This window comes from Danio rerio, chromosome 25 (genome assembly GCF_049306965.1).
Source record: "Danio rerio strain Tuebingen ecotype United States chromosome 25, GRCz12tu, whole genome shotgun sequence".
In the NCBI taxonomy this organism is placed as follows: Eukaryota; Metazoa; Chordata; class Actinopteri; order Cypriniformes; family Danionidae; genus Danio; species Danio rerio.
This window is the reverse complement of record NC_133200.1, coordinates 22,537,118-22,557,000: the sequence shown is the minus strand read 5'-3', so window position 1 is coordinate 22,557,000 and position 19,883 is coordinate 22,537,118. Positions and strand designations below refer to the sequence as shown.

The window sequence follows — 19,883 nt, the reverse complement described above, 5'->3', positions numbered from 1 at the left end:
AGCTTTTTACCAACGTTAAATGTTTGGTTTTGGACTTGCCAAACAAGCATGAACTAGTTATGAAAGTGTTGTCTCAGTGACGTTTAACTGTTTAAAAAAAAACAACTAAATATTAATTTTAGCGCAACTTGTTGGACTTTCACTTTTAACTACTGCGCAATGTGCAGCTAATATTAGCTAATGTATTAGCCCTATATTATCAGCTATTTTTACACTTGCACAATATGTGCTTGAATCAGCATAATAACATGTTGGCATATTCACATTTATACATTTAGACATTTCTGAGAAAGGTAAAACAAAAGTTTTTTTCAAATGTGCAGCTAGATAATGTTAGCTATTTAGCAACATCAAACATTTGATTTTCATACTGCCACAATACATGCGTGAACTAGGAATACAAGCGTTCTCATAAGGATATTTTAACTGTAGATTAAGAAAAAAAATGTTATGCAACTTACTGGACTTTCACTTTGAAACTATTGTGAAACGTGCAGCTAACATTAGCCATTTAGCACCACTGATTGGCTGTTTTTGAACTTGTGCAGTGTGTGCATACCTTTGCCATGTCCATGTTTATCTGAGACATCTTTAAAACAATTTTAAAAGGTTTATAGCTCCACTCTACCTAAAATATGCAGCTAATATAAGCTAATTACTTAACTATATCAAACATTTGATTTCCAAAATGCAGATGCATGTTCTAGTTATGAAAGTGTTGTGACAGTAATGTTTAGCTGTTTATAGGAAAATTAAACACAATTTTTTATGTAACTTATTGGAGTTTCACTTTGAAATGATTAAAGATGCAGCTAATATTATTTATTATTTAATATAAGCTATAATATATCTTTTAGCTCAACTAATTTGACATGTGATTCTCAACTGCTGAAATGTTTTGTTTTTTACAGAAATTGTTAACATTAAAATTACAAACAGTTTTAGCACCACTCTCTGCATATTACATTGTAAAGTAACTAAATCAAATGAAATACAGTCTAATAACACAGTACCCCGAAAATCAAGAGTTTTGACATTTCATGAAGCCTTTTCTTGACTTCCTCCAATAGATAAGACCCATCTGGTCTCTGAAAACTGTCCCTAATGCCCCATAATCCACTGAGCTCAGCAGCATCCTCAAATAAACCGCTAGCAGGTCTGTCATCACTATGCAAATGTACAATCTCATATCTCTTCACAGGAGCCCAAAGAACCCTCAGCAGAAGATCATCAAACGGGTCATCGGGATCGAAGGGGACTTCATTAAGTAAGTTTGTTGAACAATTGTTAAAAATAAACATACAGTTTAAATCTGATGAGGCCAAAAGGGTTTTAATGGCAGAGCGTGTTTTCTTGCCACTAAAATGTTGCCTGAACAGTGTTTACACAGACTAACAGGCCTTGATATCACCATAAAAATAAAGCTTGAAAGATTTGATTGAGCTTTTTAAAGATGTCAGTTCTGGCTTGGCCTGCTTTAAATGCTTGTATTACACAAATGCACCATTTAGTATCTATTAATGATACTATTAAGTATCATTAAAAATTAAAGGCACAGTGTGCAATTTTCACCACTAGAGGGTGCATATTCACAACAAACAATGGAATTTTTGACTGTGTGTGGAATCATTGAAGTTGTCATTCTCATTACATCCTTCAAGATTCAAAATCATTTTCATGAATGAGATAAAGTATTGAAAACTTAGAGTATTACCATTGTAGTGTGAATCAGAGTTAATATTATTAATAATTCATTACATTTATATAGAGCTTTTTAAATACTCAAATCGCTTTATAAATTTTTGTGGAGAATCTCCTCATCCACCACCAGGGTGCAGCATACACCTGGATGATGCGACGGCAGCCATATTGTGCCAGACCGAACACCACACATTAGCTGATTGGTAAAAAGGTGACAGAGTGATGAAGCCAATTTCGATATGGGGATGGTTAGGAAGCCATGATGGACAGAGGCAAGTGGGGAAAATTGGCCAGGATGCCGGGGTTAAACCCCTACTCGTTTTCAATTATTTTTACAGACCACGGAGTAAGGGCCTCTGCTTTACTTCTCATCCGAAAGACGAGGCTCACTAAGCTGTATATAGTCCCCATCAATATACTGGGGCGTTAGGACTCGCACAGACTGCAGGTTGAGTGCCTCCTGCTGGTCTCACTAACACCTCTTCTAGCAGTAACCTAGCTTTCTTGTGTGGTCTCCCATCCAGATACTGACCAGGCGCAGCCTTGCTCAGCTTCAGTGTGTGATCATGTGAGAATTGCAGAGCTGGTTGCTGGTTAAGGCCCCAGTTTATTACAAATGAAATAGAAAAAGAAACTGAATTGACATCATTTTCAACAAAATCCATTCAAAACAAAGTTCTTTTTTAGTTTGTTTTGAAACCCTAACCCTTACCAAAGCAAACTTTTTATGGAGTTTGTATTGGTCTTAAGAACATTTGAATTACCATTGGTCCGCGACGATTACTCAATTGCTGAGTGCTGGAACTTTGCCTTCTTTGACGTGCTTCATATGCATGCAGTTCAGAGTCAGACACGAGAAAAACCTCCAGCATAACAATACCAAGTTAAAAACATGAATGGTGGAGTGTCGAGTAGCAAAGCTGGTACAGATTATGGTACAGATGTATGATCACTCGCAGACAGACTTGGAAAAAAGATTTCACACACCAGATGAGAAGCGCAACCGCATCATGACATATTTAATGAAGTTCTTAACATTGTTCCATTTAGTGCCATATTGTAATGTCACTTGTCGAATACAAGTAATCAGTAATGGAATAATTTGCCTTAATGTGAATAAGACAATAATATAATTCAGGTGTTTACCTGAGTTGCTTTTTGAATGTTCCTTTCATGATCCCATTTTACATGTTACTTAACATCATCACGTCACCATGCTATCCACATTTCCTCCAGAGTTTTATGTCATTTTGGGTGTTTTATTCTTTATTTATTGACTTTAACTGCAGTTTGGCACTTTTTTTAATTCAGGAAAATTTCATACATGCTCCCCGTGTCAAAAAAGATATTGGATGCAAGGAGCTGCTGGAAGAGTGTTGTTTTAATGGAATTTAATACTGCACAGCGTATCAGAGAAAAAAACCTCTGAACTTCTCGGTAACTTAGATGCACTCGGTAGGTGCAGAGAATAGTGTCAGACAAATGTGTGTGTATAGACTATCCTGTCACAAAATGCGGCAAAAATCATACACAATGTTAATAGTTTGACTAAAGCGTTTACATTCGGAGAGCAGCATTTACAGCGGATCTTCAGTCCATAATATTGTAGTGATATTAACGTACTGTAAACTTAGTAAATAAATCATTTTGACAAAGGTATGTCTTTAAAAACTGAAAGAGTACTGCTGACTATACTAAATATCTTTGCCATCTGAATAAACATAAACAGAGAACATTGATCGCACACTTACCAAATCCGTAGACAGGACAATTAACACAACCTGGAACTGCTTCTTTATTTAAAAGAAGACAAGTAGCAAATCCGGATTTCACCATTTCCAGATTCGAAAACCTCTAAAAAAAAGTTCCTTACAAACATATTTTTGTTGCATAGCAGACCACTGTAATTCACATGTGAGTCCAGCTGCGCTATCATAGCGGACAAATGGAAACAAAACCTTATTTGCAGCACATTTATAAACACAACACTGATAACCCATGTCTCCAAACAATTCTTCTTCTTCCACTTGTTTTTATTACAGTTGGCAAAACAGCGTATTGTCTCTCTGCCGTCTAAATATTGTAAATTAAACATTGTAATTGTCTTTGAAGCTAACCCTAACTCTAATCAGAATTATTAGCCCCCCCTTTAAGCAAGAAAATTTTCACAGGATGTCTGATCATTTTTTTTCTTCTGGAGAAAGTCCTCTTTGTTTTATTTTGGCTAGATTAAAAGGTCAAAATTATTAGCCCCTTTAAGCTATATACTTTTTTGATAGTCTATAGAACTAGTTAACCTAATTAAGCCTTTAAATGTCACTTTAAGCTGTATAAAAGTGTCCTGAAAAATATCTAGTAAAATATTATTTACTGTCACCATGGAAAAAGATCAAATTAATCAGTTATTAGAAATAAGTGGTTATAACTATTATGATTTAAAATGTGTTGAAAAAATCTCATCTCCATTAAACAGAAATTGAGCGAAAAAATAAACAGGAGGGCTAATTATCAGGGGGGCTAATAATTCTTACTTCAACTGTACATAAGTATTCACAGCCTTTGTGGTGAAGGTCTAAATTGACCTCAGGTACATTCTGTTTCCACTGATCATTCTTGAGATGTTTCAGCAGCTTAATTAGAGTTCACCTGTGGTAAATTCAGTTAATTGGACATGACTTGAAAAGGCAAACACCCGTCTATATAAGGTTCCAGGGTTGAAAGTGCATTTCAAAGCACAAACCAAGCATGAAGACAAAGGAATTTCCTGTAGATCTCCGAAACAGGATTGTCTCAAGGCAAAAGGCTGGGGAAGATTACAGAAAAGTTTCAGCTGCACTGAAACTTCCAATGAGCACAGTGGCCTCCTTCATCCGTTAGTGGAAGATGTTTGGAACCACCAGGACTCTTACTAGAGCTGGCCAGCCATCTAATCTGAATGATGGGCGGAAAAGGGCCTTAGTCTGGGAGGTGATCAATAACCCGATGGTCACTCTGTCTGAGCTCCAGCGTACTTCTGTGAGGAGAGGAGAAACTTACAGAAGGACAACCATCTGTGCAGCAATCCACCAATCAGGCCTGTATGGTAGAGTGGCCAGACGGAAGCCACTCCCTACCTGGAATTTGCCAAAAGGCATCTGAAGGACTCTCAGACCATCGGAAACTAAACTCTCTGATCTGATGAGACTAAAATGGAACTCTTTGAAGTGAATGCCAGGCTTTACGTTTGGAAAAAAAACCTGGCACCACTCATCACCAGGCTAATACCATCCCAGTTCAGCAGCAGGAACTGAAGGACTAGTCAGGATAGAGGGAAAGATGAATGCAGCAATGTACAGAGACATCCTGAATAAAAACCTGCTTCAGAGCTCTCTTGACCTCAGACTGGGGCAAAAGTTTATCTTCTAGCAAGACAATGACCTAAACCACATTGCCAAAATATCAATGGAGTGGCTTCACGACAACTCTGTGAATATCCTTGAGTGGCCTTGCCAGAGCCCAGATCTAAATCCTGTTGAAAATCTCTGGAGAGATCTGAAAATGGCTGTACACCCATCCAACCTGAGAGAGCTTAAGAGGTACTGTAAAGAGGAATGAGCGAAAATTCCCAAAGACAGATGTACCAAGCTTGTGGCATCTTATTCAAAAAAACTTGAGGCTGTAATTGCTGCCAAAGGTGCATCAACAAAGTACTGAGCAAAGCCTGTAAATACTTATGTACATGTGATTTTTCAGGTTTTTTATTTTTAATTTGCAGCAATTTTTCACATTGTCATTATGGGGTATTGTTTGTAGAATTTTGAGGAAATAAATGAATTTAATCCATTATGGAATAATGCTCTAACATTAAAAAATATGGAAAAAGTGAAGTACTGAGAATAATTTCCGGATGCACTGTATTCATACTACATTCATAACCTAATAAAACTAATAGTATCCGTATTTTAACACATTTACATTGATTCTAAGGAATCTGATAACATACATAAAAACTGACAAATTCAATGAAATCAAAAGGTTCCAAACTATTGATAATAAGCTCTGTCGTGATTTATTTTTTGAGTGTAGCATTGTTGCAGTGGTTTGTGTTTTTTTTTACACAAACCTTTCATATTGTGCCTTTTATGTTTCATCCGGTAATTCACAGCCACCAACATTGCATCTCAAGGTGATCCTGATGGATTCGCTCGAGGAAATCCCAGGTTTGATGACTGAAGAGTTTCATTTCATTACGATTCATAAGGAGATGAAGTTAATTTGGTTCTGTGATGGCTGAGGTAGAAAAGCGATTAAAAATCCTAAAATTTCCTGGCTCCATAACGCTCGCAGCACTGCCTGCAATGGATATGAGCTATTGCTTTGTCAGAAAGTCATCTTAAATATAAAACAAAGACCGCAGCAGCTGTGAGAACATTAATTATTGATCTGAGATTTAGAGAGCGGGCCAAGAGCCAAATGCAGGATTGCTGGATGCATGTAGCTGGTCAACTGTAGCATAAACAACCCAAAACTGGGAAATAGTCTGGTGTTTTCCTGCATTAAGAGCAATCGGAATTCATTACTGTGTTAACGCATCGTTTGTTTTTCTTTTATCAGAACGCTGGGATATAAAAACCGTTATGTAAGAGTTCCAGATGGACATCTGTGGATCGAGGGGGACCATCATGGACACAGTTTCGACAGCAACGCATTTGGGCCGGTAATGAATTAATTAAGTGCTTGCTAAGAGGAAATCTCATATACATATAATGAAGGATGGAGAAAGGTAAAGGCACAATATGTAAGATTTGTTTTGATTAAAGTACACAAAAACCACTAGAACAGCATTATATATTTTGCTGACTTTTGTAGTTGCATTATCCAAAATGTTTCAAAGTATGGTCAAATCCAGAAAATTAGCCATTTAATTAGTGGCATTATTATTAAAATTACATGAAGAATACTGAAGAATTACATACTGTGCCTAGGGTGCAGTCATATGTACTGTAGCTCTGTACAATGTATTCATTTTAGGAAAAAAATTATATTCACAGTAATCGAAGTATCATGTGCCATGCAAACAGTGTTAATTTGCCTGAAATTAATTAATGTTGAACAGTGTTTGCTTCGTACAATACAAGGATTAACTCAACTAAAGGATAAAAATGTAATTACAAAACTGAAAAACATTAAGAAGACTATCGGCTCTATTTTAACGATCTAGGCGCAAAGTCTGAAGCTTATGGTGCAAAAACATTAGGGCATGTCCGAATCCACTTTTGCTCTTTTAAGGATTAAAAAAAAGTGCTTTACTTCCTGGTGCATGGTCTAACAGGGTTGGCTTATTCTCGTAATAAGTTATGGCATAACGTGCATTAAACCAATCAGAGTCTCAGAATATCTTTTATGAATCTCATAAAAATTATGATGTCATAATTATAAAACAATTATGAATAATTTAATTAATAAACAATATTATGCTGTTGCCAAGGCAACCTTTCTGATTTTTTGTTTTAAGTAGAAGTAATAAAGTAACTAAAAGCTAGTGCTGTGCAAAGATTGTATATAATCCAAAATAAAAGTTTGTTTTGACATAGTGGGCTCTATTTTAATAATCTAGGCGCAAAGTCCAAAGTGCAGGGCGCAAAAGCATTAAGGGCATGTCCGAATCCACTTTTGCTATTTTAAGGATGGAAAAATATGCTGTAACAGGGTTGTGCTTATTCTCTTAATGAGTTATGGGTGGGTTTTGAGAATAACATACATTAAGATTTGTTTCAAATCAATTTCTAAATTCAGTTCTAATTTCCAGCAAATGCATTAATAAACAATAATAATGAAGTGTGGTCAAAAAACTGAGTTATTTCCAAACACATGTCCTATTCTTATGTCCCATATGATGATGAATATGTCTCCAAAACCTGACAGGTGGACAAATCTAAACTTGATTTTGTTGAAACAAATATAAATATGCATATAATTGTGCTAAAATGCTTTGCGCTGGACTTTAGAACTTTCAGTTCCTCAAAATAGCAACACACCAACAATGCGCCTTAACACACTTCCTTTCTAGATCAGCACACTGAATGCTGAAACACAAAGTGGCTAAAAACGTGAAAATTAAGGTTGCGCTGGTCTGAAAATAGCAACAAATCATGCCATACACATCTTGCCTAATTGCGCAGGGTATATAATAATATTTTAAATATCTCAAGGCTTAAAACAAATAAAATATTCTATTCTATTCACCTTATTTTCTCTTCTCCTTCACTTCCATTCCTTTTTTGACGTTAAAAACTGCTCATTACGCTGCTTGATGTTGCAATTTGATATTTTCTTATTATATTATTCTACTTGGTCTGTATAGTCATGTAAGCATTTGTTTGTAGAGCAAGTATTTTGACCATTTTCTGCCGTTTATTATTTCTAGTCATTTGTCCCATGGGCAACTGAATCGGAAGTTCTAAGACAATCGCGAAAACAGGCGCATTTCCGAATTTTAGAATAAGGTCAATATGTGTCACATTCCCGGCTCGTTTCTGCTGCTCCAATCACCATTCTCCCTCACCATCTCGCTCCTGCTGCTTCAATCACCATTTTCCCTCTCCAGCCACCTCCCACCACACCTGTGCATAATCACCAGAATTCTAATTACACACACCTGCAACAGCAATCGCAGTCACTATAAAGACTCACCATTTCCAGTCAGCTGGAATCAAAGTCAGATGGTTCACCTCACCTTATTTCCTGCTCGCCTTCTTCAATGGATGTTTCCCTTCTCCCATAGATGTTTTTCCTATCCTGTGGATGCACATGCAGTGATTACGGGAAGTGACTATAATACTCTGGTGGTTGAATGAAGATCCTTGTTTACCTTATGTACTGCTTACAAGACTGCTCTCATTCCACGAATATCACTTACCTGCCTCTCCTGTTGAACTATCCACATTGTTTTGAAATAATTGACAAAAAGAGATAACCATCCTTGTCTTCAATGTGTGTAAATTTTTTTTAACAACAGTATATTAAAGATGTACAAAAAAAAATTTTTTCTCAGTCAAAATAATTCTCAAACCGTGCCATTATTCCTTTAGAGTAGATTTCTATTATTTATTTATTTTGTAATAATAAAAATATAGTAACAGTATTGTAATATAATATAATTATTATTATTGTTGTTTTCCGTTGTTATTATTATTATAATACAATGATAATAATGATAATATAGTAGTTTTGTAGTGACAATCGTTTTATTATTGTTATTATTATTATTTTTATTGATTGATTCATTTTCTTTTTCTACTTATTCAGGGGTCGTCACAGCAGAATGAACCGCCAACTTATTCAGCATATGTTTTGCGCAGCAAATGCCCTTTCAGCTGCAACCCAACACTGGAAAACATGCATACACTGTTGTATTTACAGACATACACTACTGCCAATTTGGCTTATTCAATTCACCTATAGCACATGTCTTTGGACTATGGGAAAACTGGAGCATCCACAGGAAAGTCACATAAACATTGGGAGAACATGCAAACTTGACACATCCAACTGAACCAGTGACGTTGCTGTAAGGCGATTGTGCTACCCACTGCGCCACCTTTAAACACTCTATTTTAATTTTTTATTATTATTATTATTATTATTATTATTATTATTATTATGAGTAGTAGTAGTATTGCTTTCAGAAGTACATTTTACAGTATTTATAAGGAACTGTATATGCAAAAGTATCCAGCCTCTTATTTTCTCCTACACATCAATATATTTTAGACACATTTGTCTGTGCCTGATCCACAGGTGATCAGTGCGAGTGGCTTTCAAGCTTCCATCTCAAAAGATCTTTTCCGGACATTGCCACTGTAGGCAGATTCAGCCACAAATAGGGACGCGATTATAAAAAATTCAACAATCAGACAAAAGATTGCCTCTTTCTCGGGACTCTGTTAACAGCCTTGATCTGCCGCTCTGTAATGTACAGAGATTGAGGTATTATTGGTTCTTTGAAGACGCTTCTCCTCAGATACATTATTAAACAGAGCAGCCAGTCATGTTATAGTCATTCCCAATACGTCAAACTCTGTCGCTCCCATTAGTCCTTGAAAAGTTTTTTTAAATGTTGGTTTGGGTGTTCAGAAAAACAAACTGTCCCGTTTGTTTAGTCACTGAACGTTTGTCCTTCTTGTCAGAAAGCAAATGAATCGGATTCTTGTTAAATCTCAAACTTTCTAGGTTTGTTTTTTTATCCATTACTCAAAATGTTTTAGGTTTTTTTTTTTAGAGACCAGGAGGGAGTGTGTTTGGAGAAAACCCATTGGGTCATAAATCAATAAGCAAATATTCTTGTTACATGTTTCAGGCAATTGCTTTCACTTTTGTCAGGACAGACTGCGCTGTTACCTTGACTTGATGTATTATGCAGCAAAATGTTTGTTTGTGTGCATTTATGTGTGTGACTTTCCACTAAACGCCTTTTCAAGGCAATATTTAAAGGGATAGTTCACCCAAAAATGAACATTCTGTCATTTACTCACCCTTACAAACCCGTTTGAGTTATGTTGTTGTTGTTGTTCTGCTTAACCTAATCATATTCAGCAGAACTCACAAACAATAAATAATACTACACAAACTGGTTTGGAGCAAGTCAAGCGTGAGTAAATGAAAGAATTCTATGATGTTGTTTCAAAATGCAAATTAGGCATTATTTAGTTAAAAGCATACACTACATGACAAAAGTATTGATTTCTATTCAAGTTTTAGGAACAACAAATAATAACTTGACTTTTAGTTGATCATTTGGCATCAGAAGTGGCTTATATGAAAGGCAAAGGCCTCTAGATCACTTAACAGTATAGAATATAAAGTCATTGTGCAGTGGAAAAAAGAATTGAAATTGTGTATGATACCTATGAGTTTGGACCACTGCATCCATACATCTCTGCAATGACTCAAACAACTTATTAATAAAGTCATCTGGAATGGCAAAGAAAGTGTTCTTGCAGGACTCACAGAGTTCATAAAGATTCTTTGGATTCATCTTCAATGCCGCCTCCTTCATCTCACCCCAGAGATGCTCAATAATGTTCATATCTGGTGACTGGCCTGGCCAACCCTGGAGCACCTTGACTTTCTTTGCTGTCAGGAACTTTGATGTGGAGGCTGAAGTGTGAAAAGGAGCGCTGTCCTGCTGAAGAATTTGCCCTCTCCTGTGGTTTGTATTGTAATGGACAGCACAAATGTCTTGATACCACAGGCTGTTTATGTTGCTGCATGTATGAAGTCAACTAGAAGTCAAGTTATTATAAGTTGCTCTTACAACTGGGATTGACGACAAGAATTTTGTCAGGTAGTGTACATTTCCTCCCAAAAATCTATTTATTTATTTATTTGACACATTATAATCAAAAAACATTTAAAGAGAGGATTTTGGGAGTGTCATTTTATTTCACAGTTCACAAAATACTCTCAACTACTAAAACGAATAAAATAAAATGTTTAAATCAGATTATGTATGAATATACTACTCTGTAAAAAAAAAAAAAAAGTATTTAGGAGATTAAGGGCCCTATCATACACCCGGCACAATTTGTTGCTATTTACAGACCAGCACAACCCTAATTTTCCTGTTTTGCATCACTTGTTTAAATAGCAAATCCATTTGTGCCACTTTGTGGACTCATGGGCATCCTGGTCTAGAATGGAGGTGTGTTAGGGCACATTGTTGGCACGTTGCTATTTTGAGGAACTGAAATAGACTGCGCAATTGAAAACTAAAAGCAGGTCTTAAGTCCGGCACAGAGCACATTAAACGCATATATACTTAATACACACAGGATGTGCAGCAATACGCAAATATACGTACATATGATAAAAAATAAGAATTAAAATATTACAAAAATGATTGTTTTCTACATAAACAAAAACCACTGCCTCCATGCCTTCTTCATGTGCTGGGGCTTTTTTCAGCTTTTTCATGACAATTTGCTTTTGTATAATGTTATTATTATAAGCAGTATTATTTATTATATGCATATTTATATTTGTTTTAATAGAAACAAGCTTAGATTTGTCCACCTGTCAAGTTTTGGAGACGTATGCATATGGGGCATAACAATAGAATGTGTGTTTAGTTTTCTTGACCACACTTCATTATTATTGTTCATTTATTCATTTGCTGGAAATTAGAACTGAATTTAGAAATAGTTTTGAAACTAATGTTTGCCTGTAACAAACAAAATTAAATATGTAGGCTAATGGATGTCTTCAGTGGAGTGTGGAGAACACAGTTTCCTTATCCACAGAAGTGAAGGAGTAAAGAGTAAAAGTGAAAGAGCAAGTAAAGAGGCCAAATGGAGGAGGTTCAGTCTTTATCCTCGTGCTGCAGAAGGTCTGTTTAACTGTTTTCTTACTAGTGTAATGTTCAGGTTTTCCACTTACAAAGTCCGCCATGTAAATAGCAAATGCACCATGCCCCGACTCAACTTACTCTTAAAGGGAATGGGAGATGAGACTCTGATTGTACCCATAACCCATACCCATAACTCATTGGGCTCTATTTTGACGATCCATGCCCAAAGTCGAAAGCGCAGGGCTTGTCCGAATCCACTTTTGCTATTTTAAGGATGGAAAAATCTGCTTTGCACCGTGGTGCATGGTCTAACAGGGCAGACCTTATTCTCTTAATGAGTTATAGGTGTGTTTTGAGATTAAACCAATCAGAGTTTCATCTCCCATTCCCTTCAAGAGTCATTTGCGTTGCGCCATGGCGCATTCGCTATTTACATGACGGATTTTGTAAGTGGAAAAACTGAACGCTTCACTAGTAAGAACACTGTTAAACAGAGCATCTACATCGCGAGAATGAGAGATGAGCCTCCTTTTACTTTCTTGTGGATAGGAAAACGTGTTGTATGCACAGATATCCATTAGCCCATACATAATTAATATCGTTTGTTAAGCGGAAAGATTTGTTTCAAAACTATTTCTAAATTCAGTTCTAATAAATGAACAATAATAATGAAGTGTGGTCAAAGAAACTGAGTTATATCCAAACACACATGCTGTGCCCCATATGGTCTAAAACCTGACAGGTGGACAAATCTAAGCTTGTTTTTAATAAAACAAATATAAATATGCATATAATAAATAATACTGCTAATAATAAAAACATTATACAAACCAAGTTGTCTTGAATAGACAAAAAAAGCCCCCTGAGATGAAGAAGGCATGAAAGTTTGGTTTTTATATTTATGTAGACTAGAAAATAATAATATTTTGTAATATTTTAATCCTTTAATTCTTTTTCATATGCAAAGATATTTGCGTATGTGCTGTATATCCTGTGTGTATTAAGCAGTGTGTAACTAACGCGCTCTGCGCTGGACTAAAGACCTGCTTTGATCTGGTCTATTATAGTTCCTCAAAATAGCAACGAGCCAGCAATGCGCCTCAACACGCCTTCTTTTTTAGACCAGAACACCTATGGGCGCACATATAAGCACAAATGCATTTGCTATTTAAACAGCGTGCTGCAAAATGTCAAAACGACTCTTGTGCCAAGCTGAAACTAGCAAACAACAAATGCATCGTGCCTTGCGCCGCATTGTGCCGGCGGTATGATAGGGCCCATTAGGAGAATAAGCACAACCATGCACCAGGTCGCAGAGCATATTTTTCCGTCCTTAAAATATGTGTATTGTGATCTGGACACTTAAATTAAAAAAGTTGACAAAAGAAGCTCTTAAAAGTGTATTTTGGATGTTTTCTTTACATTTAAATGGAAACAAAAAATACTATGAAGGCATGAAATATTCCTCAAATGCTGTGCTTTTGCCTGCAGTGTCTTGCTTTAAATGTTTAGAAGACTTTAGACCGATATTTAATTCTGCAAAATCTTTCTATTTTTGTTTTGGAAGCACTGAAAAGACTCCAGCCTTTTCACAAAGCTCTGATTGAAAGTCAGGTCACAAAGCCTGACTGTCTGAGACTGTGGGTTTATTTTGCTCACAAAACACTGCAAAATGTCACACTCATTCGACTCAGACGTCCAATTTGTGGACTTAAAGGGACAGTTCAGACAACAAAGTGAAGATTCGATCATTATTTACTCACCATTGTGTAAGACTTTATTATTAGTACAGGCCTGAGTTCATGAAATACCTTCTATTGTGTTGCACTGAAATGAGAAAGTCCTACAAATTACGTTCTTAAGTGTTACATACTGGGAAAATTATTTAAAAGATAAAAATAGTAAATTATTAAAAAACACAAAATATTATTAAGGCAAATACAAAACACAGCAAAATAAACATTGTGAGCGTTCAGTTTTTCCTCTTACAAAGTCCATCATATAACTAATGTGCCATGGCGCAACACAACTGACTCTTAAAGGAAATGTGAGATGAGTGAGATTGGTTTAATGCACGTTATTCTCAAAACACACCTATAACTCATTAAGAGAATAAGCACAACCCTGTTAGACTATGCACCGGAGCGCAGATCGTATTTTTCCATCACTAAAATAGCAAAAGGGGTTTCAGACATGCCCTTAATGCTTTTGCGCCCTGCACTTTAGACTTTGCTTCTAAATCGTTAAAATAGAGCCCACTATGTCAAAACAAACTTTTATTTTGGATTATATACAATCTTTGCACAGCACTAGCTTTTAGTTACTTTATTACTTCTACTTAAAACAAAAAATTAGAAATGTTGCCTTGGAAACAGCCTAATGATGTTAATTAATTTAATTATTCATAATTGTTTTATAATTATGAAATGATATTTTTCATTAAAATAATGATGAAAATTTTATGTATATATATATAATGATTATACTAAAAATTATGACAAAAATTATAATTATGTGATGAAAATTATGAATTAATTAAAAAGTGTGATATAAGTCACTGTTGAAAAATGAGAAGGGCATTACTGTGGTGCAGTGGGTAGCACGATCACAACACAGCAAGAATGTCACTGGTTCGAGTCTTGGCTGGGTCAGTTAGCATCTTTGTGTGGAGTTTTCATGTTCTCCCTATGTTGGCGTGGGTTTCCTCCGGGTGCTCCGGTTTCCCCCACAGTCCAAAGATATGCGGTACATGTTAATTGCATATGCTAAATTGGCCATAGTGTATGACTGTGAATGCAGTGTTGGGTTGCGGCAGGAACGGCATCCGCTGCGTAAAACGTGCTGGATAAGTTGGCGGTTCATTCCGCTGTGGCAACCCCTGATTAATGAAGGGACTAAGCCAACAAGAAAATGAATGAATGAATGAATGAATGAATGAATGAATGAATGAACGAATGAACGAATGAACGAACAAATAAATGAACAAACGAATTAATGAAAAATGTATGAAATTATGACTTAAGTGTTGAAATTGTCAGATAAAGTTAAATGATTAAATCAAAAGTTAAAAATAAACATAGATATAGATAAAGCAATCTAAATTATCACTTCATTTGTCAGAATTGTGACTTAAAACAAGTGAAAATGATGATTGATTCACAATTGGCAAATTATATAAAGTCAATTTTTGATACAATTTATTAAAAGTTCAAATAAAAAAGAACTGATATAAATAATCCCTTTCTGCCGTTTTATCTCATAATTTAACTTTGAATGTCAAAGTTTTGTTGACTTTGTATGTCATATTTTCAGCTTTTAAATGTAAAATTCTGGCTTCTAAGGGGTGAATTTAGTATCCAGGTTGGCGATACAAACATTTTAAGCTGAAATATTAAAAAAGCAAAAAAAAAAAAAAATGAACTAATAAAACAACACAATTTCAAAAGTATTCCAATTGAATTCTAAAGTAACTGCTTCTAAACTAGTATTGTGGTCTTTTCCTACTGTGTTTCCTACTGTGTACACAACAGTATATCCTTCCCTTCAAGTGAGTACACACTCCAAATCAAAGTTTTTGGGAATCTCTCTTGTGTCTTTTTGGATGTAAAACTTAAGGAAGTGCCATTCTCTGTATCGCTTTGTATTCAGTTCGCAACAAACAGCATGTAATTCTTGTTCCAGTAGGTCTTTGTTAAACGGCAGTCTATCAAAAGCTACTTTCTCCTTTAGAAATGGGCCGTTTTGTCTGATTTTATAGCTCTTCATGGTAGTTTATGAGCAGCAGCTTGATGATTGTGCTCTCCGCAGGTTTCTCTGGGTCTTGTTCACGGTCGGGCGTCTCACATCATCTGGCCACCCAGTCGGTGGCAGCGAATCGAGCCGTCTGTCCCTCCAGACAGAAGACCACTGTTAAACTGGGATAGAGCAGCAGAGGACAAGTATGACGATGACTAAAATGAAGGACAATCGCTGTTGTGCAATCCACGTGTACAGTAAAATGGTCTTGTGGAAAACATTAATGGTCATATCACAAGCCAAGATAATTTTCCAGTTTTTTTAGCCTCACTTTAAGTGAATTTTGTCTGTTTATATTCTTGAATTTTTTGCAGGTCTTTGACACAAAGATGAAAACAGAATCTATTATACTCTTTTAGTTTTAGTAATAAAACAGATTGTTGTAGAATCCTTTGCCAAATGATTATTTCTTTTTTTTTTGTCAAAGGTTTTTTAATTTATTACAAAATTCTCTCGCATACTTGATCCTGACTGGTCAATCACATCATTCCAGGTATCTTATATTCCCCAATAACAAGCAGTAAAACTAACAACAGGGGATATCTGGACAGTTTGAATTAGAAACATTGACTGTTTTACCCAAAACCAGAGCTAACTTGCTTAACAGTTCAAAACTTAGTACACCACAAATAATATGTTAGAGAAAATAATAAATGCTATTTTAATACAGAGGAAAATCAAAAGAACCATAGTAAAGTAATTCTTTTTTTTTAGTTTGTAGCAATATTTATTTATTTATTGCTAAATCTCATTTGAATCTCAATGTTTCTATTCCCAAAGATGTTAGGTAAACTTTTAGTATACTTTTCTTTAAATGAATATGAGGGTTTTATAATACTGTTGAGTTTAAATACACCAAAATATACTGGTATATGTGATTAAATATATTAATTTTAACTAATGGAATCTTATTGTATTATATAACCTTATATATAGACATAAAAACAGAGAACAAGCTGCAGTATTATACATTCTCCTACTAAGTCCTGTTTAAAGCTTATTGAGCATTTTGAAGCACAGTAGAAAAAAACTAAATAAGATATCTGAAAAAAAGCTCTGATCAGAATTAGAGAACATGTTCAGATTCCTCTGTTATTGGTGTTAGTCTGTTACCTGGTTGATATGTCAATAATTCTTAGAAAAATCCTATTTAACTGTCTATCAAACTTTCCAGTTTTTACTGACTTTGCAAGATGGAGAGTCATTCTGAAATGACTGAAATGCTCTGAAGCTTTTCAAATGAACACTAAAGAGACGATTCTCGAGAGAAGTTGGTCATTCCAAATGTATAGAATATTGCACCTTTACTTTATCACAATCTCATTCAAGTCCGACAAAAAGGTTGATCATCCACAAAAGACAAATGCGCAGAGGAACAGGATAATGTGGAGTATCTCAATGGAAATCAGTTGAACACTGCAGCCAAAAGACATTAGGGTCTGTATCTTGACATACAATGTCTCAGTGTCAAAGAGAATTTGGATTGGAAGCCTCAGCAGAGACCAAAACTTTATCAGTAGAAAGAATCAAAAGGCTCGACTAACCTTTAAGGATGGAAAACCTTTGCTGTGGAATGTTAACAGACAAGTAATCCAAAGTTCACTTCAGTGATGAAGTTTGTTTTATTTATGCGGTTCTGATGTGTGCAGAAGTCAGTAAAGCTGGAGTAAAGGGTCATAGTTTGGTGGGGTTTTCTGCAGTAAATGTTTATCAGAAGCTCCTTAAACAACATGCATTTCCTTCCTGTGTTCATCACTTAATCAGCCAGTATGTTTTTTTTACAGGACAGAAAAAAACCATTACACAGCAAAACAGGTAAAATGGTTGCTTGAAGCTGAAAACACTGAAATAATGAAGTGGCTGACCAGAGCCCTGATCTAAACCTTACTGAAAATCCCTTAAAAAAACACACACACACAACAGTCAGAGAAGAAGAGCAGATCAAGATCCCAGCAGAGCAGAGTGATTGACTAGTGGTGTCTGTGAGACACTAGTGAACAGTAAAAGACTAGTAAGAGACAAGTGATTTCCTACTGTATGTTAGATTACATACACTCACCGACCACTTTATTAGGGACACCTTACAAGTACTGGGTTAGACCCACTTTTGCCTTCAGAACTGCTTTAATCCTTCATTGCATAGATTCAACTAGGTACCGAAAACATTCCCCAGAGATATTGGTCCATATTGACATGAGAGTATTGTAAGAATGGGTTTTAACCATAGTGGTTCGAACTGTAGTTCTGTCGAGCGACTAAAAAGTTATCAGCATAACGGTAAAAAACTGTACATTTCTAGTCAAACCATTCTTCTACAATCTCATACCAAAAACGAGATAAGGGCAGTATTAATAGCTATAAATGTGGGAGAGCGTTGATATTATGTGATTGTATTGTATTGCAATATGGAACAATTAAATGTTGATGTTAAATCAAAAGTAATTCACAAATACTTGAAAATGAGATGATTTAATGACAATAGTTCTCTATGGCTACAACTGAATTAATTACAAAATACTGTATAAAATGCTAAAATATGAAATGATAAAACATATGATATAAATTGTACCTTGCTTAAATGTAAAATTAAAGTTACCAGAGGTGACGAAGAGACACAGGGGGAGGGAGAGAGAGACAAAGAGAGCAGGCCCAGAAGTTAGCCTGATTGCAGTAGAGTCAGAGAAGATAGACTCCAGAGGAGGAGAGGAGCAGAGCAGGAAAAGACGAGGGCAGGGCAAGACAGACAGGGCCCAAGTTTACCACCTATTTTGTATCTTTCTTGACCATGTGACTAAAGCCCAAATACTGAGACATTCAAACTGACCAATCAACATGTGACTACATCATAAAACCCCCAAAGTCAACATATTAGGCCCTGATCTTATCAGTATCTGCCTTTACTATACTGACTCCCAGTATGGACTTTCTTGAGTCAAAAATACATGTTTTGTCATATAAACAAATGCATATGATAATTTAGCCTCTTACAGCATCACACTGTTGCTGCAGATTTGTCGGCTGCAGATCTATGATGTGAATCTTCCATTCCACCACATCCCAAAGGTGCTCAATTGGATTGATATTTGTTGAGTGTGGAGGCCATTTGAGTACAGTGAACTCATTGTCATGTTCAAGAAACTAGTTTGAGATGATTCGCACTTTATGGCATGGCAAATAATCTTACTGGAAGTAACCATCCGAAGATGGGTACACTGTGGTCATAAAAGGATGGACATGGTCAGCAACAAAACTCTGGTATGCTGTGGTCGTTGGTACTAATGGGCCCAAAGTGTGCCAAGATAATATCCTCCTCACCATTACACTACCACTTCCAGCCTACACCGTTGATATAAGGCAAGATGGATCCATGCTTTCATGTTGTTGGATTTAAATTACCACCCAAATGTCAGAGCAGAAATTAAGACACATTAGACATTAGCAACGTTTTTACAATCTTCTATTGTCTAATTTTGGTGAGCCTTTGCAAATTGTAGCCTCATTTTTCTGTCCTTAGCTGACAGGAGTGGCCTCCGGTATGGTCTTCTGCTGCTGTAGCCCATCCGCCTTAAGGTTGGACATGTTATGCGACCTTGGTTGTAACAAGTGGTTATTTGAGTTGCTGTTGACTTTCTATCAACTCGAACCAGTCTGGCCATTCTCCTGTGACCTCTGGCATCAACAAGGCATTTGCACCCACAGAACTGCCGCTCACTGGATATTTTCTCTTTTTCTGACCATGAGATGGTTGTGTGTGAAAATCCCAGTAGACCTTTCCTCCCTATTCTGATGCTCGGTTTGAACTGCAGCAGATCATTTCGACTATGCCTACATGCCTAAACGCATTGAGTTGCTGCCATGTGATTGGGTGATTAGAAATTTGCGTTAACGAGCAGTTGGACAGGTGTGCCTAATAAAGTGGCTGGTGAGTGTATTTGAGTATGAGATTACATAGATGCATTACTATTTAAATTACAGGTTGATTTTCAATAGATGTATTTATGGAAAAGGGCTTTTGAGTAACCTTAAACTCTAACTTGCACATAAATGAACTCTCATTGAG

General features: G+C 36.0%; 1 protein-coding gene across 2 annotated transcripts in view; it reads left to right on the top strand.

Annotated features, from left to right (window-relative positions):
• Positions 1–16,208, top strand: part of immp2l (inner mitochondrial membrane peptidase subunit 2) — a 191,557-nt gene extending 175,349 nt beyond the window's left edge. The window contains exons 4-6 of one of the 2 annotated variants that reach the window (XR_012399851.1): positions 1,202–1,267; positions 6,295–6,922; positions 7,318–8,714. Coding sequence is in view for 1 of the 2 variants with exons in the window: in NM_001003755.2 (NP_001003755.1) it covers positions 1,202–1,267; positions 6,295–6,397; positions 15,836–15,982 (316 nt within the window). In the remaining variant the exon portion in view is untranslated. Of the gene's footprint in view, positions 1–1,201; positions 1,268–6,294; positions 6,923–7,317; positions 8,715–15,835 lie in introns of those variants that run through there. The other variant, NM_001003755.2, reaches the window with a different exon arrangement.
• Positions 16,209–19,883: the final 3,675 nt, after the last annotated feature.